A 22,071-nucleotide genomic window follows, 5' to 3' on the forward strand; every position below is an offset into this window, starting at 1 on the left:
AGTGGGCATTTGATGAAAACCCCGCAATAAAAAAGTGAAAGAATTCATTCCATATTTATTTCCATTTGCAATAACTACAACTGTTAGAAGTGTCATTTTTCAACGAAAATATTTTACTTTTACCTTCAAAATAGTTCACACCCATGGAAAAAAGTTTTAATAACGGTACCATTCACCTTTAGTACATTTTATTAACCTGTACCGTATGATAAATATTTCTATTAACCTTTGTTTAGGAACTTCCCATTGTGTCAGGCTTAATTTCATATTCTGATATTGAGTTTGCCTTAGAAGAGGGATACGTGTAATGTGATCTTTGCCAGTGATACAAAAACTACCTTAATATGTCTGATCCTTTAGTATACATACCTGTTAAGATCAGGTGATTGAAAATAAACTTGTTTCATATTTTAATTCCAGTACATTAAAATGCAATATTTAAAATCTAAATGTTAGTCAACTTCAAATTAGGTGTAATTATTTATCTTTATTTCAATTTTGCAAACTTTACAACATATCCATGTTGTAAAAATAAGCCAAGAAAAGCCATTAGCCTCATCTTGGTAACGTTACACTCACTAAAATGGATTTGCCAGAAAGGAAATTTTTAGATGTTAAACATGTCACTTGTGGAGCTATAAATCGTATTTTAGTTGTTAGGTGCAAAGTTACATGTGAAAGACATGTTACGTATTATAATTTATCACAGAAGTCTACAAGTTATGTTGCATGTTCCGATTTCAAATTATCGGGAACTTTTTTAGAAGTCAGTTAAATGTTAATACGTATTTGATATTTGCTAATAAGATTGATACACGCAAATTTCTTTTAATCCATGTACTTTAACATACGAACAAAAACAACAATACAATTTATAATAACGGTTATTACTGATATCAACCATCATTTGTTATAAGTATACGAGAGTTTTATAAACAATACTAATTCGTATCTGTTCTGAAACTAAATCTTTTATCGACGTTCACAGAGAGCAAATTAATTATTTGTTACATCTGTACAAAAGTTAATGACTGGTAAAGTTTGAAGCACTAAGTTTTTTGCCGATGACAATATCTTAATATCTACCAAGAAAAATTAACCTTTTAAATAATTTACTGAAGTCAAACAATTTGTAATGTTCGAAAGCTACAAACGTTCTTCGTCATATTCTGTAATTTTACTAGTAATAGGCGTTAATCCCAATTATAGCATCCTAGGCTTATAGCACACTGACTGAAGCTGATCAATGATATTCTTTTACTGTCTCGCCTCCACTCCGTGTGGATTTCTGCACGTGGGGAGAGCACCTCCCAAGGGAGGTTTATGTTCTTTCAGTTTACCTCCTCTGGGACCTAAACATCCACCCACGTGTTTGCTGCGTGTGGTGGCCCATAAGGGGAAGGAGAGGATCCTGGTGACTGAAGGTTCAAACCCTAACACACCACTCTGGCCTTAAATTCTTGACGGCCTTGGGTCATTTGGCTGGTCCACTTTGGCTAGGGTCAACCATGTACCAGTGTTGGATGTTCTCAGCAGGTGTTGTGGACATTGTATCTGATGCTGGTGTTTGAGTATAGTGCTCACGAAACCTTGGCATTGCTGCAGTGTTCTTGTTTTGTATTGGCGTGCATTCCCTCATAAGGCTTTACGGTGGATCGGGTCAGTGAGCACTGAAAAATTTTATTATGGATCCACGAAATTAAAACTTTAAAATAGTGAAAAACAGTCCATATGTATATTACCACGTCTTGAAGATTCTGAGCAGCAGTCTTCAACATCTGTATCACCTGTAACTCATTTCCTTGTATCACATGCTCTTTCAGACAAACCTTTAGGGCAAATGTTTTTTAATTCAGAAGGGACTTGCTGGCTCTCCAAAGTCAGTGAAGTAGCTTCGTTCTGGTGACATAATCTCAATGGCAGTACAGCCATACATTCCAAACCCTCATATGTTTCCAGTGTCCGTGGTTCAATCACTCAGACATATCATGGTTCCTTGACGTGTGCTCGTTGTGTTGGCAAGGACTACAATGCTTATGAGTGTGAAATGGACCCAAATTCCGTCAATTTCAACGGTTTTCACCCATCCTACTTTCGTTTTTGCCCTAAAGGATTGAAAGAAAGAGATGCAGCATTTGAAGACAACTCAAAACATTATTTACCCTGAGGCACGAAAGTTGCTGTCCACCACTTCATCTCGGATGTATGCTGCTACACTTCATTCCACTACTACAGTGGGAGTGCAGACGAATTTCTCCGTTCCTCCAAAAGAATCGTTCTCAAACCATATGAAAAGTATTTTGACCTCCATAGTTAAAGTTGAATCAACTTCAACACCAATCTCTGTCCCTAACATTCACTCCAGTAAACCTCAAGATACACTTCCTTTGGTTCTGGGTACGGACATTTCCTCGGGTACGTCTTCTGTGCCAAGATGCAAAACGATCATTCATTCATGGCCTCATTTGCTGGAATAGTCTTCCAATAACAAAGATCTGCCCAATTGACCCAGGACAATCCTGTCCTGGAGGTCGATAGACTTCCCTCGAATAAAGAAAAAAGACGAGGTCGAAAACAGAAGGGCTCTCCACCCAGTTTGCCTACACACAAATAAAAATGGTCACTTTGATACAATGGAACTGTCGAGGTTTACATTCCAATCTGGATGACATTAAAATATATATTGCTTCCTACCATCCTGTATGTCTTTCCTTACAGAAACATTTCTGAAACAGTTACCTTTCGGCTCTCCAAATCAGTAAAGAAGCTTTGATTTGGTGACATATTGGTGGAAATATCCACTTCTCAACATAGTAAACTCCTCTTGCATTCAATGGCCATTGGGGATATACCTATTGAGGTTACACCTCACGCTACTTTGAATTCATCACGAAGAGTTATTGTTGAGAGGAATTTGAAGAACATACCAGAGTTGGAGATTCTCGTTGGTTTCTCCACACAAAGAGTTTCTGCAGTGAGTCGTATATCCATGCGCAAAGATAGAATTATGGTGCCGACCAATGTCCTCATTCTCACATCAAGGCAGGTTATCTTAACTGCATTGCAAACCCTCCGATATTTCAAGTGTCAGCAGTTCAGTCACTCAAAGACGTCTTGTCGTGGTTCCTTTACGTGTGCTCGTTGCAGTGGCAAGGACCATGATGCCTATGAGTGTGAAAAAGACCCTCATTGTATCAATTGAAATGGCTCTCACCCATCTGACTTATGTTCTTGCCCTAAATGGTTGAAAAAAAGAGGTGCAGCATTTAAAGAGTATTCGTAACATTACTTATCCTGAGGCTCAAAAATTGCTGTCCACCACCTTATCTCAGACGTATGCTGCTGCACTTCGTTCCACAACTACAGTGGGAGTGCAGACATCTCTCTGTGCCTCCAAAAAATTTGTTCTCCAAACAAATTAAAAGTATTTTGACCTCCATGGTTAAAAAAGTTGATAAATCAACTTCAACACCTATCTCTGTCCCTTACATACATTCCAACAAACCCCAAGATCCACATTCTTTGGTTCCAGGTACAGGCATTTCCTCGGATACATCTTCTCCCAACCCAAGATCAAAACAATCATTCGTTCACATCCTCAGTCACTGAAATCCCTTCCAACAGCAAAGACCTGCCAAATCGACCCAGGGCAGGATCCATGGAGGCCGATAGACCTCCCTTGAATAAGGACAGTAAGGAAAAAAGACGTGGTCGTAAACAGAAAGGTTATACACCAAATTCGCCTACACATAAATAAAAATGACCACCCTGATACAATGGAACTGTCGAGGTTAATGTTTTTTAATTCAGAAGAGACTTGCTGGCTCTACAAAGTCAGTGAAGTAACTTTGATCTGGTGACATAATCTCAATGGCAGTACAGCCATACATTCCAAACCCTCATATGTTTCCAGTAAAATGTGGCTTATTGTGATCTGAGTGTTACACAAACTACACACTTGTGCATCAGTTCCAGATAAAAGAAAACGATGAGTTAAAAACCAATGCATAGTCTACTTTGAACAACTTCCTCTTTCCGATCCGTACGGAAGCAAGATGGTCAAAGTCCAATATATGGTTTTAGTTGGAAAAGCTTGTTTTCGCGTTGCTCACTTCAAGTCGACTGCCATCAGGCACAAAGCCGAACCTTGAATACAGGACCGTAGTCCATGTATGGGAAGGCATAGTGGTAATAGTATCAGAGCAGATAGACTTAGCTGGAACTGAATCAGAAGATTCCTTCTGGCTTTCACGTCTTACCCACCAAGCATGTGCACGGACCTGCTGGAAAGCGATGCGGTTTGATACTGTGGGATATCTACGAAAAGTATCCCAGACCCGTTTTTGAACCTTCCGTGCCATGTGGCAGGTAGGATACCATCACGGACGAGGATATAGTGGCAAACGTGTCGAGGTTTTAGGAATACATTGAGCAGCTGCTTGTATAATACAGTCACTTACTGCTGCCACACAGTCGTCTATTAATGACTTACAGACAATGGCAGAATAAAGTTCTGCGAGAGTAGTGAAAGAGGGCTAGTTTGCCTGATCCAGCTTCCACTGGGGCAAGCGAGTTGGGTGGCATGGACCATAGCCAGTCTCTCTCAAGATTGTATAAAAATGACCACTGCCTGTGGATTATTGTTAACCATCCATGAAAAATGGGAGAATAATGAAGGGGAGCAAATTGAGGGATCAATAGCAGTAAAGGACTGACTAGGTGCATGGAAATAAGTAGAAGAACCAGTATTGAAAAGAGAAAGATTGTGATCAGAGAGCATAAGCTCTATAGAGCGACCCCTCCTATCAATATCAGCACTTCCCCAGAAGGGATGGTGTCCATTATAGTACCCCAGGATAAAAAGGCAGACAGCAACTGTTCAATGAGAGCATCAATGTCTGGTTGATCATATGTCTCTCCAGGTGACAGGCAGAGAGAACAAACAGTGATGGTATGACCCAAAGAAACACGGATTGCTGTGACCTCCAAGGGTGTGTTGAGTGGCAAAGACATTGTGGGCACATGCTGATCAACCAACAGTGCCACCCCTCCGTGCACTCGTCCATCACACAGCCTGTCATTTCTGTATAAAGAAAATCGAAAATCGACAGATTTCAGAAATATTTCCTGTAAGTAAAGACATACAGGATGGTAGGAAGCAATCTATATTTTAATGTCATCGTTATGATTCACAACGACGGCACCATTTTAAGTATATTCTGTCCCAAGTTTTGTCCATAACGTTAAACAGTATTAATGGTGATGGTGACACTGTCCACCTTGGTAATGTTTTTAGGTTTGTAAAGGCTATTAATCTTTGTAATGCCATTTAAGTTTTTTAATTTATACTTTACACCTTTTTAATGTGGCTTCCTTTTAAAAATCACAGTTCATCTAGTTCAATTGGAAATTAGAAACTGAACGTAACATTAAGTAACTTGAAACCAGGACTGGAAAGGCCAACTTCAGGTGATTGATGGTGGTTTTTGTACTTACCTGTTAGTCTTCCTGGTGTGTTATGATTATTACAGTCACACCACAGAAAGTCCTTTATAAATTGAATTACTGTAGGTTTTCTCTTGACGTTGTAGACTAGATGTAAACATTTTATGCTATTTATTTATTTTTTAACTTTGTTTTGTTTTACCTTAATTTCCTTTTAAGAATTTTCCTGAATTGACTTCTACCTTTTTACTGGACGTTTGGCGCAGATAGCCTAGCTTCTTTGTACTATAAAACACTAAATCAACCAACCAATCAACCAATGATCAGCCAATCTCATCACGATTTATCTCTGCTTGTGACATTTTTTTGAGTCATCTGAAGAGGTCGCATAATTCTGATTTGAGAGTACTGATTTTTCTGTACATATTTTAAACCAATCTTTTCTTCACATTATTCTTATAAATGATCCAAAATCTGACTCCGTGACCTCAATCAAGGTTTATGATTTCTCGTCCGATAAACCTCTACAGATTCTGTTGAGTGCCTAATTGTGTGTAATTTAATTTTCCTTGAATCACGTAGAAGCCAATAGTACACTAATTGTATTGTCTATACTGATTTGCTTACCTTTTTGACAGCCCTGAAAGTGGTTAATGTGAATTCTCATCCAGTTCTTTTAGATATTCAGAAACGGTTGGCCCAATTTTCTTTTTTATCCAGTTATAACCAGTTTTTCTGACTTCCTGGCTCGTTTCACTATCCATAGGAATAATGTTGCTGACACCATAGCTAAATCCATCTGCTTTGGTGTTGTCACATTCCTGCCTATCCCTTATGTGGACTAGTTGACAGTCAATTTGGAGTGAGCAATTTCATAAGCATTTCTAGTTAAAGCCTACCATTGTTCTTTGGCTGTCTAGTTTCCATGAAGATCTGATAAATATTTGTCTATTCTAAGTTACATATTGACCACGGTTTCATTACTCCTCGTTACCCGTTATGAGCAATCGATCTGCAAATACATGGTCTTGATGGCACTCAAGTCACGATGCAAACATTTCACTTTTATGTCATCATTATACGTGAAGCATCATTTTAGGCATTTTTTTTTTCTCGTGGTTTAATCCTAACATTTTACTATGATATTGGTGATGGTAACCATTGTACAGATTTATTGAGACTTAATTTTTTTTTTTGCCCATTGACCTAACAATTACTATTTGATTTTCAACCTTATTTCCGGGACGTATTCTGTTTTTAGTTGGTTTTACTACATTTTTCTTATACGTTTACTGTAATTTATTGGTGCTCCAAATATGCATACATGATTTTTTTAAAAAAGGTAATACCGTTTGTATGGCACAGATAGCCTCTTTGCTTCATGTTAAACTCCAAATAACGAACCAGCTTTATAAAAGCATTAACTGTATTATACCAAAGTAACCTTTACAATCATCCCGATTACTAGATCATTACATGCATACAAGAAGAATAGTACTCAATTGTCATTCTCAAACATTTTATTCACATCGAAATAAATACAAACATTTTGAACCCAACATTTAAAACTACATAACACTTTTCTTCAGTCTTTGTACTCTGTAAATGGACAAAAATTGATAATTACTTAGTACTTATGCACTAAGATCTATATACAGTCTTTAAAAATTTCTTGCACGTAGTTAAGACAGCTACTAAGAACTACGAACGTTTATCTGCCCTTAAAGTAACTTATAATAAACACTAAAGTATTTTCCAATGAATTTTAAAAATGGTTAATGTACATAATACTTCATGAAATGTGATGTCAAGTCATGAAGAGATCCTTGAAAACCACATTTTAAACCATTTTGCATTGTACACACATCTGATGTTGATGTTCTAACCTATAACAAGGAAACGCACGAACAAACTATAGATGAGCATTTATCTTTTCAGAACTGAAATAATCACTCTTGGGCTATGGGTACAAGTCATAATTAATATATATTTGAGGTTATAAACGTTTTATAAATACTAACCACGATAAATACACCTTATCCTAATAAATCATTTTGCTTTGTTATTCTTATACTATCGTAAACATTTTAAAAGGATCACAACAATTTTTTTAATGAAGTCGAATCAAATTCCAGAGTTAAACCTGGATCTTGTATAATGGTTTCATTGGCTTATTTGCTACATAACGAAATGTTATCATATTGCTTCGGTAAACACAAATTTAATATTTTTTAAACTTTCACATTTCAATGAAATGGACTTTAATTATCAAACTTTCACTTTCGGCTTTCTTTATCCCAAAAACATGATAAAATAAAATTGTTTTTGACACAAGTTAACGTTCAGAATTATAGCTTGTGAAAAGTGAGTACATGTATACTTTAAACGCTCATCTCCATGGCAAGTCTAAAACACAGTACTTGTAAAGTACTGCGAAAGCAACTTACATAAATAGATAAATGTATACAGTTTCTATGCTTTATCATGTTACATAACTTAAGAATTTGTGGAAGCAACTTATAACGAGTTTTATAACACTTGGTTGTATTTTCATCATTAATCTTTCATTGGTCCTGACTCAACTTCCATAGCTATGTTATTTAAATTGGTAGTTTCACCATTCTTTAGTGTTTCTAACTGAATATTAATGTCGATATGGCACAAAGTTTATGTATAAGTTTAGTATATTGTAGTCTATTAACTAGTTTTTAACTACAACTTCATATTAATATATTCCATGAGACAAACCTGAATCTTTGGTTCAATGTAAACATGGCTGTGCGTGTATTGAATAAGATTCAGAATTATAATTAACCCTCATTGAAGAGTAAAACAAAAAAACTAACATGTCTACTTCACTGTATTGTAGATAAAAATGATCGACATAATGTTCCGACACCGTTAACTATTTCATACAACAACGACTTTACGAACACAAATAAAGCACAACGGTAACACAACGAAATATCTCAAAACTAGCACGAGTTTGTGTGAAACTTGATGCGATCTGAAAACTAGCATGAGTGTGTATAATCTAATGTGATATCAAAACACGAGTTTTTGTATCCCTCAAGATATACAGTTATTTTACACATTTCGGAGAGATTATAAGTTTGTTTGGTGAAATAGTTTTAAACCAATAAAGATGTTGATGTCGAACGTGTATGTGTGCATCAGATGGCATTGAAATTACAACAATTAACTGCACAGTAGTTACTGATCTTATTAGCCTGGTTCGTCCAATATACAAACACGTTGGTTTGAGACGTTTGTCATGTAGGATATGTTCTTTTCACGTTGATTCATATATTTTCCAGACACAAGAGCGTTTAACGCTGCTGTTTTACTTGTGTATATAAGGTACTTAACGTATCAAAATTCATAATCTAATAACAGCTGTGACTTTTGTCTATCTGATTTTATACTAAAACAGGTAGGTTTTATTTCTTTTCCTACTTCTTTGCACATATTAAACCGGGTATTTTATTTCTATTTAACACGTACTGTGATAATAACACCAAGGCACTTTTTATTGTATTAAAACGAAGAAAACCTGTGAGTGTGTGTTTATCGGTGAACAGTTCCGTATTCAGAATACTTAACATCAACGTTAGCCAAACCAATAAATTTTTTATAATAAAACACTTAACTATCTAAAAGTAAATTCCATTCTTTGCTTTCAGTATACACGGGTTTGTGTGTATGTGTTCAAATATTTTCCTATATCGGAATCCTTAGTCTTTCAAAGTACAGATGATATCCGTAAAATAAGCTGCAGTGTAATGTTCTCTTTTACTCTATTTCTGTATTTAGATAAAATGCTCCCTCTAATAAGTTATAGATACAAACTGTTAAGGAGCGAATGAGTTGAACTTGTCCTGTTATGTGAGAATGAAAATAAAACAGATATACAGTGTATAAATACAAGAGAACTCTCAGCCAATAAATTACTTGCTACATAAAAATATTACAAAATTTAAAAATACTTAAACAGTAAAATAAAAAGACGTGTTAGTAAAAATATATTCAATCAAAAGAGAACATTTCAACGAGTACCACTTCCTTTCTGAAAATCCAACGAAAAATAGTGACATCGGTAAGTTGACGTGTTCGTTCTTTACATGCAACATTACAGCCTCCCAGGAGTTCCAGGCTTTGTCATAACAAAATATCATTTTTATAATGTTCTAATTTTGTATATTTCTTTAAGGTTTACTATAAAACATTTCTTTATTTTTTCGTTTCGATGCACCAAATACTCTAACACTTTGTTTCGCATTGTCTAGAACATTTCTACTCTTCTTTGAAGGCAGTTAAATTTGACTTGATTTTATTCAGTTTTCTCTTGCGTTCTAAATACAAATTTTTAGTTCTGCTGCTGTGATCTGCATAAAGCTTCTTTTTTTTCTCGGTTCCCAAGTCAAAGAAAGCGACACAATTAACAGCTTTCTGAAAAACCTAATTTACGTTAAAATAAGTTTCTACAGTGTTAGGCCTGCTGACTAGCATAAACAGATTGACGGAAAACCTTATTTTAAAGATTAAAACCATCACTAGTTTCTTCCTCGGAATCAAACACATCCATGTCAGAAGAAGAGCAACTTGAAGGAGGTGTTTCCAGTACAGGAAAGGGCATATTCAGATCCATGTATTCCTATAAAATCACCATAATAATTCATAATACTCTTTATGTAGATGTAATAATAACAAAAATATCTTGCCTTTTTACGTCATATTATCAGCGCATTCATAACTTTTCAATTTAAGGGTGTGAAAAATCAAAGCATATAGTCGAGTGTTTTTATTTATTTTCTGATTAGTTTGATTTCGATCTTCAGTTAAAATAAGACGTACTAAATTATAAATCGCAAATTAAATTTATCTTGTTTTGCATGACGTTAAAAAGTATTTAATAAAAATAAGATTTATAAGTAAAAGTTAATTATAATCCTTGAGAGAGAAAAAAACTTATCGCATACACATTTTCTATACACGTTATACGTTGAATTCCCGCGGAGTATCAATAGTAATCTTTCTAATTGTGACGCTAGTGGTAATTTTTTTTAAGTAACTGGAATGAAAAAAATATATTCCAAATACCTTTATATAGAAATATTCTGAAGAGAAAATGGCACCAATTTAGTAAATGCATTGTTCTTTTTAAGTGAAATCTTTCGGGTTAAATTGTAAGTCGAACATTTTTAGTGTTCAAATTTCTGAACTGGACTGCTTTTATTATAATGTATAGTCACTTGTATTTAATAAACACTTAACTCTTAGTCATAACCTCACCTGTTCAGATGAAATAGTCAAGATACGGTCCAAATCTTCCACTAGCTCAGAAAATGTCGGTCTTTGCTGAGCAGAATTTTGCCAACACTCGCGCATAATCATGTATCTGAAGAATATATACGTATGTAGTTATTACGTAAATGTTGATATGATACTAAACACCATAAACTTATAAAATATTGTACACTATACTATATACAATAAGTAACTAAAAGTTCTCTATCAAAATCCCAGGTGTGGCTTATGTTGAGTCAAACATCCTTAAATCATAACTCACGGTGACCCTCTTTTTAGTTGTCAATAAATGAGTTTCTGTTAAAAAAATAATAATTTCCTTACTCCATAATATCATATTAATTTAGTTCTAACAGGATATGTGGTTTCATATTTAGTAGAATTACTGTAACTTACATTTCAAGAGTACAATTCTGTGGCTTCTCCATTCTGTGTCCGTCTCTCAATAAGTGAAAAAGCTTTTCGATGGGAATTGATGGATAAGGTGTTCCTCCAAGGGTCATTATTTCCCACACCAATACACCATAAGACCAACTGTAGGTGATTTGTTATAAATTAGTTTTATAAAATTACACCTATGTAAAATCTAAACGCACGATTTCATAAAATGAAAATATTTAAAGTAACATGTGTTTAATCTTTAACTGTTGCATCTATAAAGTGTCATCTTTGACTAAAATCTCGAGATTTCGGTTATTTGGGGAATCGTTGACACAGTGACGTTATAAAATAGTGAATTTTAAAATTATAGCATCGCAAAGCCAAAAAATCAACTGTTTTCATTTGTCACTTTCACTTGTTTCCCACCCCTTTCCATGATGATATACATGTATATTTTTAATCTAAAATGACGACAAATAATGGGATTAGTGTATTGGATTTATTTTAGCGAGTGAAGTCGTTCTTCGCATACGAGGTGCATTTAAACTATAACCTAATTATCGGTTCTGAGATGTTTGTATTGTTTGGAAACATACAATAGTTGTAAAGTAACAATGGTTTAAAACTAATGTATTGAAAGTGTAAAAGAAACACCTGTTGCCGTGCTTTTCTTTTCATATAAGTTTCTTGTGTTTGTACCTAAACCGTATTTGTGTAACCTGTAATTTTCTTTCCTACAATGCGTTTGTTGTAGAGCATCAAAAATTAAGTTGTGACAGTGACTATTAGGGTAAGTTCCTGTAGAATACATAGTAATCAAACAGGTTTAAACTTTAGGGTTACCGCATTTACTGCTGTATAAGACGACCCTGGTTTTTTCAGTAAATTAAATATATTTTTGTTAAATTTCGTTGTATAGGACGAGCTCTATTGTCCAGCAAGACTAAGATGTTGCTTTTGTAAAAAAAAAACAAACAAACAATTTATTTATAAGCTGTGCTAACATGCGTTCTGTACACTTCTTTGCCTTTGAAACGCTACAACCAGTTCAATGAGGTACAAGTTGAGTCGCAAACATCTAATAAACAATTTTACGTAGTGTTCATGACTATTGAACTCCTTTTCTATTTAAAAAACAACACTTAAGATATTGTGACCTATTATAAAAACCTTATGTATCTTAGAGAAGCTAACCTTTTGGCATATTAGCAATATTTTACTACGATGGATGGGAACAATACATGTCAACTTAAAAATGTCTTTCTTATCTCACGTGCTAGTTACAATTAATCAAGTTTGACTTCTGAAAAACCAAGACAAACGATACGATTACAAACGTTTTTGTAACGCAACACGTTGCACGATGTCAACATACTTGCTCAAAAGAGGCACAATACAGTTGTTAAATACGCTATTAACCAGAGAGTTCATGCTGGAACTATCTTCGAACCTATGTGTAAGACGAAGGGTAGAATCGGGCATTGTTTTAAAAAGTTAAATTGTTTCATACACAGACAATCACAGTAACTGTCTATTTTTATACATCTATTGGTATTTGCATTGAGATAAAATGGTGTTACGTTATAAGCCAATGAAAAGTAAAAATTAACTTAATGTGTTTCCTTGCGTGTTTTGTTAATGTTAATGAAGTAATTGACTTTAACGTTTATATTAAACTGCAGTTTTGCACTAGCACAGAACAGTGCAGGTTGAACTTCGTCCAATTATTGATTCCTTACGAGGTAGCACGCACATACACACATGATCTGATTGGCACATGAATAGATGTGCGCATTGTAAGAATTTTTAAAACATTGTGGTGCAGTTATACATTAGATAGAATTTATAATTACTTCCTGAGTAAATTGTCCCTTGACAGGACAGGGGTACGATTACAAGCTTATGACGCTAAAATTGGGGTTTTAATTCTCTGTAGCATGCACAGCAGATAGCCCAATGTGGTTTTGATCAGAAAACTCAACATTATAGATGTATTAACATAATTCTTTCACTGACTAAAGAATAGAACAGAAACGAAAATATTCCAACATATTTCTGATAGATTTTAAGTCTTAAAAATGCCAGAAAGAAAAACACCAACTTACACATCACTCTGACTCGTGTATACTCTATCAAATAAAGCTTCTGGTGCCATCCATTTAACAGGTAGTCGGCCCTGATAGAGAAAGTGTTATGAGAATGGATGTATTCAAAGTTTAACTCAATCCGACTGAAAGAGAATAACAAACATGCCCTCTTAAGTGAACTCAACGAAGAAAAATATCCCGATTCCCTGTATTTCTTAACTGTTTTATTAAATATTTAATAAATTTTCCTCAAAAGGTATTTAATGTTACGATATTACCTTTATATTTTGCTTTGGAATTTTTGAATTTAAGAAAACGATCGCTGTATTTTATTTCAAATAGTTATTACTTCATAATTACTTGATATATCTCCTGTATATAAAACCTAAAATACAACGAACACTTACGTCAGTTGTCTTTTTGTAATAGTCGATGTTGTTAACATCTCGAGCAAGTCCAAAGTCTGCTATCTTCATCACTTTGTCTTCTGTCACGAGTACATTACGTGCTGCCAAGTCTCGATGAATACACTGAATATTTACATCAAATGGTGAAATGTATTCGCGTTCAAATAATTTTAAAAGTAAAAGAAAAAAGGAAACGTATATTTCGTTATTCCAAACAATCTAATTGAAATTAGTACAGTATATTTAACAGTAATTTTATTTTTATCAGAACACACCATTTAGTTTAACATTGTGTTTTTATGTAATGAGGCATTCACAAATAAGAATAAACTATTTGAACAACTATAAGAAACGGGTAAATTAAAAGTTCCGAGAAGCTTGAGGCTCTTAAAAAAAAAGGTTACGAAATGTTAGTAAGTTTAAATAAGCCTAAAGAAACTAATATTCAACAGAGTATTTCACTTCTAACCTATGATTTCAAAAATCACAATTAATAAAACGGGTGATATTCAGTAATAATGTTACCTCCCAAGTACACCCACCCCTGTATGTCTATGAGGAGTCTTCCCCATAAAACTGATCCCTTCTTCTGAACGTTTGGTGAAGAGCATGTTGCCCAGTACTACTTTGGATGATCTGAATCAGGCAGACTATACATTAAAACTAACTTTTTAAGCTCAAATCTGCATATATCATATTATCTGTTTTAATAAAAGATGTTGGAACTTCTGTAGACTAAAAGTTAAATATACGTAATACTTATCCTTCTCAATTTTAAAACCCAACCTTCTAGTTAGACATGAGAATAACGGTATTGAATATTTAGGGATTCATAGTAACAGTAAAACTAATTTTTAAAATCATTTTCCATGTGTAAACGACTGATGATTGAACCACTGAAACCATACAGCTCTTTGTATACCTCTGGATTAACTGAGGAAAGTAAAATAAATTTTGTCACATTTTACCACCCCCTCTTTTTTCCACCAGTTACGTTTTTCCTCTTTCTCCCCAACTTTCCCAATAAATAAATGTGTACGATGACTCTTCTCTGTGGTTACCATTATTATTGTTAGATTTACACGATTGTTTCGAGGTTTGTGTGTGTGTGTGTGTGTTAAATTTAGCTTTTACAAGCGATAGTTTAATTCATGTTTGTTTACAATAGCGTTTTCCAATTATATGCTATTCAATTCCAACGTTGCGAATTGACGATTGTTTTATTATTGCATCATGTTATTAGACCCTTCAAAGTTTTCTCATTGTTTAATTGAGTATGTTTACCATAATATTTCGTAGTCTCAGGCTATAATTAAGCATCTAAATTGTAGTTCGAGTTAATTAATTAGATAGGTAGATCCAGACTGTATGATTGTAAGTTTCGCGATAGAGTTTATAACAATGATTATTAAAGTGAAATTATCAAAGACTGTATTGTAACAACAGAGTAGAAAGAATAATTCGTCTTGCCAAATAGTATTCTAAAGCAACAGAACTAGCTTGTGTGGAAGTGACGATAAAAACAACTATTTACAGTTCTAGATACAAGTGTTTAGTAAAATGTATTCTAAAGCATATTAAATCCGCATTTCTTTATATTTGTTAAAATGAAGTGCTTACATGCACGTATAGATAGTACTGTACGTGTGCATTTAGGACAAACCCAAACTGAGTATTATTATTATTATAACAGATGTGCTAACAACTATGCATAGGTCTACATGAGTGCAATGGTAGGTTCATGACGAAGACAAATAAGTGTGATTACCTTTCTTGAAACTAGGTATTCCATGCCCCGAGCCACCTGATAAGAAAAGGAAATCAAATCTTTCTGAGTCAGTGTCTTTGGTTTCAAGTCAATCCCAATGGCTCGTTCATACCCTGAACTAGGTCGATGAGCTCTTAAAAAGTCTCGTAAGTTTCCATTTGGTGCGTATTCCACAATAACAAACAGTGGTCCTAAATAAAGCAGAGCGGTCTGTTATGAGGTTTTGTAAACAATACAACTTCAAGTTTTAAATATTCCCACGTGCAATACCTCTCTTTTGTCTTACAGATGATTTCAAAACATTAGAACATCTCTAACAGACCAGTGCAGAAAAAAAAAACCGTCCTTGAGGTAAAATAATCAACATAAGCTGGGTTATAGAATCAGACATTGTTTGATTTTCAAAATCCTAAATTGGTTTAAATTTACGTTTAGAATGAACTGAAACACGCGGTTCAACTACCTTATTGGTTTATATCTCCCACATAACAGTGTTCTTTATTTCGAAGTAATTAGCGAATTTGTGAGTTCGTTAGTAAAGATCTATTGATTTATAAAAGTCAGTTTTACAACAAATAGCTTAAATATTATATTATACAACGTTTTTCTAAGATAATTTCATCTAGTATTGAAGCATTTACATGATGAATCGGAAGTAATAAATAATAATTGATGTATAAGGTAACAATGTCACTTACCGTTTTGAGTGCAGCATCCTAACAAGTTGATAATGTTTACATGTTTCCCGATCATTTTCATGACTTCCATCTCTGATACCAAATCAGCTAGCTCCTGATCAGTGTGACCATCTATGAAAAGTCATATTTATGTAAGTTTTTTTCCTATCTGGAATCTACTAAAATTTATGTTGATAATCATATTTTAAAATATTTAAAAGTTACTTTATATTATCACATTTTAAAATACATTAAAGTATCCTTAAAGCAATGTTACGTGCCGAAAACTGAAAAAAATGTAACCTTTTATTTCGTGTGTCATTTGGTACTGGCTTATTTATGTATTTTTAATAAACGCAATTAAGTCAATACATGAGCTTCGCTTATACCCAAAATGTAGGTTTATAGAGGGAAACTGAGCGACGTTACCATTTTAGACACATGTTTTCTAACGGTTTAGCTTGGACGACATCATTATTAATAGTGACGCCGTCCATCATTATTCTATTTTCAATTTTTGTACAAGCCTTTTATCAGAATTCTTTGCACTTTGTTTATTTTTAACTCAATTCACTTTTTATTAAATTTTACTATAAGGTTTTTACCGGTTGTTTGGCGCAGATAATTGTTACTTTTGCAAAGGTTTGTTTATTTTTGAATTTAGCGCAACGCTACATGATAACTATCTGAGCTAGCCATCCATAATTTAGCAACATAAGATTAAAGGGAAGGCAGCAAGCAATCAAACTCTTGGTTTCTTCTTTTTACCAACCACTTGCCCGTAACATTACAAAGCTCCACGGCTGAACGATCGAGCATGATTGGTGTGACAGTGATTCGAACCCGTGACCCTCTGATTTTACGAGTCCAGCGTTCTAACCACCTGGTCGTACCTATACCATAATCTTTTGTGCGGCTTAAGTAAAAATTAATTATTGCAATTCATACCTTTCAGCATCTTCACTGCTACTATTGTAGGACCTTCCTTATCTGTTAGACCATAAGCATCTCCTTTCCTGACTTGTCCAAAAGCCCCTGCACCAAGAGTTGTGCCAAGCACCAGCCTATAAAATCACAAGATCAAAAGATATGCATCTCAATAAACAACATTTAAAACAAAATTACTGTCACAGTCTATTTGATAATGATCAATCAACACATTAATATTGTGTCAATCAAATTTGGGCAAATATCTCGCTATGCCATCTGACAAAATTACTACTTCTATCCAAGTCTCAACAAAAGTGTTTTGACCCTCTGAGAAATATTAATGGTTCAGTACATTACATATGTTCATGGCATCGTGCCTAAAGTGGATTTTTGACAAAAATATCAGGCAGTAATAAAATATATTTTAAAGCTGTTGAAAGAGTACGCCAATTTTTTTAAAAATTATTTGAATGAATATTATTAGTACATTATCCTTTTGAAATGAAAATATCTTAACTTAAAGTAACAATTTAAAAAACAACATTTTTCTCAGTTTTGAAAATAAGCTGTTTTAATAATACAAAATTTCGTTTTAAACTTGTTTACTGAATGCATTTTGATAGTGGCAGTTCTCACTTAAGGTATAATGGATAGGTTTACCAACCTTTCTCTTGGAAATTCCCACAATGGATCAGGTGTTATTTCATATTCGGATACCGAGTTTTTTTCTGAAGAGGGATAACTGTGTGTGATGTCAATCTTTACCAGAGGTGCTAAAGATTGCCCTGATGTGTCTGATTCCTACGGAAGACAAATATAAGATAACCAACAGAAAAATAAGAAACCGGTTTGTTTCATTTCTCTAATCACTTTCTGTAGGACCTTAATATACAATATTTAAACCTTAAATAAAAGTAAGTTTCAAATTTAAATAAATTAGGCTAATTTCATAGCTACAAGTTGCAATTTTAATTTCTTTATCTTTAAGCATTTTTCTCACAGCATATGTTTGACGATATGACTTTTTTATGTTTATATTTAAACTTTTCAAATGTTACACTGTTACCATGTTACAAAAATAAATCGTGGGTCGCCATTAATCTAATCTTGGGAACATCACACTGTCAGTAATAGGAATTTCTCATTTCCTATGAACAAACGTTTTAGGTAGTAGATATGTCACCCGTTGCACCACTACTCATATATTAGCTGCTAAGTGCAAAGCTACACAATGAACTATCTTTGATCTGCTCACAGTGTGTAACGAAACCTGAATTTTAGTGTTGCAAGTACTTGGGCTTACGTATCAGTCATTGGGGACGCCACGATGCATAAGTGGCGTGAGGCGTCGTTGAATTGGTACCTTCAAATCGTCCAATTAAAGTGGAATTAACCTTTTGTTTGAGGCACTAAGTTTATATTTAAAATTTTCAGGCTATTTTCATGTAGCTAATTTATTATATGCATTATTACGAGTTACATACTTACTAGTTATATTTAACAAATTATTACATCTCACAATTTAACGTGTTTTAGCAAGTTCAGTTTAGCAGTTTAATACCAAAAGTATAAAAACACTTACTGGTTTTTCTAATACAACTTTCTTCTTGATGATGACATGGTTCTGAGTGGCTATTAGATTGACTTTGTTTTTCTGTTGTTTTGCCAGTTGATATCGGCATAGGACAACTCCAAGTAATATCACTACTAGTATACTTGTAAACACGACCACTAAAATCATCCATGGAATTGGAGAAACCTCCTTTTGTATGCTTTCTTTCACTTTTTCAGGCCCTGAATTTACAAATGCACAGCATGATTTCCTAATACTTTATAACTTTAATCACATATTATGCTCCATTTTGTGGCAGTCTTTAACAACAAATTAACTGTGTTTTCACTTCTTTCAATAATTATACCATATTAATTACTTATTTCATCATATAACCAGAACATACAGATTTTACTGGTAATGAACTCTAATACAGTGGAGCCCCTCACTAACGACTTCAAAAATGCTTCGACAAAGGTCGTTAATGAGGGGTCGTTAGTGAGGGGTGGATACCCAATTCGTTACCAAGATTTAAATTATGTACGTTTTTATAATAGGCAAAGTGTTCAAATACTGACTGGATATACGATCGTAAACTAAAGAAATCACTAATGTTCATGCAGACTTAAAATACGATCATAAAAGACATTTTCTTAAATCACTAATGCTCATGCAAACTTAAAATGCGATGATAAAATACATTTTTATAAAGAAATCACTGTAGAAGAAATGCTACACACGCACAAAAATGATCAAATACAGACTTAAAATACGATAAGAAACTACATTTTCTTAAAGAAATCACTAATGTTTGTTTGTTTTTTCTTCGAAAATTGTACAGTTTCAATGTCTTTGCTCACTGCTACCATGCAATTTACAATGTCCATTTTGCCGTGTTTGAGACCAAATTGTAAAAGTTTTTCTGCATATGACATTGCAGTGGCACAGTCAATTGGCTCGAAAGACTCTACAATTGTGTCGTCACATTCTTCACCATCATCACTCTCGATTTCTTCAGGACACGCGATAATATTGTCAGAAACTGAATCATCACAAACTGGAGTTTCGTTGTCGAAGTTGACATATTCGCCAAGAGTTACACCATTCAAGACAGGCCTGAAGTCGGGGTCAGATTGGTTTTCTGAAACATTGTCTTCACTTTCGTTTGACACGTCGCCGAAACAGAAGTTAAAGCCGCATTTCAAGATAAAAAGCAGAACATTGCGTTTCTGAAGTTTCATTTTGTTGTTAAATTTTTTTGCCCATTCGGTAAATATGGGAATTGTCATCCAGGCTTTTCGGTTGTGATAATAATCTACACCCAATGAATTCATATCAGAATTACGAAAGCAACGCGGCTTAGCACTATGACCAATAACAAGTGGCCGAACTTTCTCTCCCGACATGCTACAGCAAAGCATTACTGTAACTCTTTCTTTCAAAACTTTTACACCGGATGTCGTTTCTCCCTTCTTGACCATTGATTTCGCTGGAAGTGATCTGTATTGTATCCCAGTCTCATCAGCGTTAAATATGTCATTAGGGGAATAGCCTTCACAGATGGATGGGAGACAATTAGTCCAATCTTCAACTGCTTCTTGAGAAACTTCAGCACTTTCGCCACAGAGAATAGCTGCTTTGATATTATGCCTTTTTACGAATCTATCTAACCATCCATTGCTGGCAGAGAAGCCTTCATTGCCAAGCTGAGACGCCAATATTAATGCTTTTTCTTGAATTAGTTTCCCGGTAATTGGTAGATTCCTGGATCTTGTATTCACAAACCACTGACACACCTTCTCATCCAACTCGTAGTATAGACATCTTCTCTTGTTCTGCTTTTTTTCTGGATTTTTGCCTGTTTCCCACTTTTTCAAAATTTTTTCTTTCTCTTTAATGATTGTCTGAATTTGGGTTTTACCAACTCCAAGATCCGTGGCGATTTTTATTGCAGTTTCCCCTTTGTCGTGTCGTTTAATGACGGAAACCCTCTCTTCTAAGTTAAGCAACTTTCTCTTCGACATTCTGGTGAAAAATGAGTCTGTGTTATGAGGAATCTTCATATTATGCACACTAATCCTGTCTGTTAAATAATCCGATTTAGTGTTCCTAATTCATTATGTACTATAGAATAAGCGCACTGAGCGCATTGAGAATAAGATTAATTTACCAATGAAAATTAATCTTCTTTTCGATTCGACGCACTGGAAATAGATTTATTGTTGAAGTAGATTACGTAATACTGTTTAACTACGGAATAATTAAACTCATTTGTAATATGCCATAAATGAGAAGGCAGACCGCTATGTAACTTCACAGAATATGCCACATAATAATGTCACTTAGTCGTTAGTAAGAGGTAAAATAATCAAAATTGTTCAATTTGGTAGGTCGTTAGTCGAGTTTGAGGGGAAGTCGTCCACGAGGGGTCAATTTAATGCAAACAGGGTACCGTCAAAAATTTTCCGGTTGTATGACAGGGGAAGTCGTTAGTAAGGGGGTCGTTAGTGAAGGGCTCCACTGTACTATAATTCAATATATGTATAACACTTAAGTTTCTGGTCCAGTAGAGGTCACTACTGTATCTTATCTAGTAATAATCGATTAACTTAAGACTGCTTCCATCAACTAAACACAAGAGTAAAAAAAACTTTAGCTCTATTATAGTCTGCAGGGGTTACGTCTGTAGTTCAGTTGAGGGTCAAAGTCTTTGAGTAAGGAGCGATCATCAAACTATGGTCTAAAAATAGCCATTATGTTTGTAGTCCGGTAGGGGTTACTGAGCCTATATTACAATAAAGTAAAGCCTGTAGATAAACCATGTTGTGAAGTTTAAAGTATTCCTGCACCACTCGCCTAAAATCATTCTATACTCTTTTGGTGTATAACGTTAAGAAGAACATGTTCACTTATGACATCAGGATGTCGACCTTTTGACAATAAAACATCTTCACTTGGGAGATCAGTATCCCTAAGAATTTTTTTTCTCTGCTGTATATTTTAAATAACTTTAGAAATGATGATTTTTATATGTATTTTGAAATGCTATTGAAAAATATTAATTATTAAAGGATAAAAAAGGTGTGAACGTACACGGAAGCACAGAGAGATAAACAGTTCTGTTGGAAAAACCAATATAATTCCAAGCAAGACAGGCGTACCACCCTTCATCTTCTTCTGTTACGTTATCTATGACCAGTAGTTGAGGATCGGTGACATTTGGATTAGTACTCTGCAAGAGACACTTTAATTAAATCAACCACATATAAAACTCTTCGTAATTGTGTTTTAATGCAGATATTTGAAATTTATATTCATAGAAATCTAGTATAGCTAGAAAACAACAACTGAACTATGAATTATTATAAACTGTTATCAACCTAAATTACCTTCGAAACAAAACCAAGTCTGTTCGTTTTTAATGTGGCTTCTAATCTACAAACAACAACACAGAACTACAGATGTTAGTAAAAAAACATTATCTATATGTTATAGTAAGACCATTTTGAGCTTCCCT

The 22,071-nt window shown here is 34.2% G+C and overlaps 1 protein-coding gene across 3 annotated transcripts in view; it reads right to left on the reverse strand.

Annotated features, from left to right (window-relative positions):
* Window positions 1-6,947: 6,947 nt before the first annotated feature.
* Window positions 6,948-22,071, reverse strand: part of LOC143253854 (fibroblast growth factor receptor 4-like) — a 140,610-nt gene continuing 125,486 nt past the window's right edge. For all 3 annotated transcript variants that reach the window (XM_076508321.1, XM_076508300.1, XM_076508310.1), the window contains 11 exons: window positions 21,648-21,786; window positions 18,585-18,796; window positions 17,667-17,803; window positions 17,021-17,136; window positions 16,094-16,204; window positions 15,396-15,586; window positions 13,628-13,750; window positions 13,239-13,309; window positions 11,149-11,286; window positions 10,738-10,843; window positions 6,948-10,099 (listed from right to left, as the gene is read on the reverse strand). In XM_076508321.1, the coding sequence (XP_076364436.1) occupies window positions 9,980-10,099; window positions 10,738-10,843; window positions 11,149-11,286; window positions 13,239-13,309; window positions 13,628-13,750; window positions 15,396-15,586; window positions 16,094-16,204; window positions 17,021-17,136; window positions 17,667-17,803; window positions 18,585-18,796; window positions 21,648-21,786 (1,464 nt within the window). In that variant the 3' untranslated portion in view covers window positions 6,948-9,979. The remainder of the gene's footprint in view (window positions 10,100-10,737; window positions 10,844-11,148; window positions 11,287-13,238; window positions 13,310-13,627; window positions 13,751-15,395; window positions 15,587-16,093; window positions 16,205-17,020; window positions 17,137-17,666; window positions 17,804-18,584; window positions 18,797-21,647; window positions 21,787-22,071) is intronic.

The sequence above is a fragment of the Tachypleus tridentatus genome, chromosome 1 (genome assembly GCF_004210375.1).
Source record: "Tachypleus tridentatus isolate NWPU-2018 chromosome 1, ASM421037v1, whole genome shotgun sequence".
NCBI lineage: Eukaryota > Metazoa > Arthropoda > Merostomata > Xiphosura > Limulidae > Tachypleus > Tachypleus tridentatus.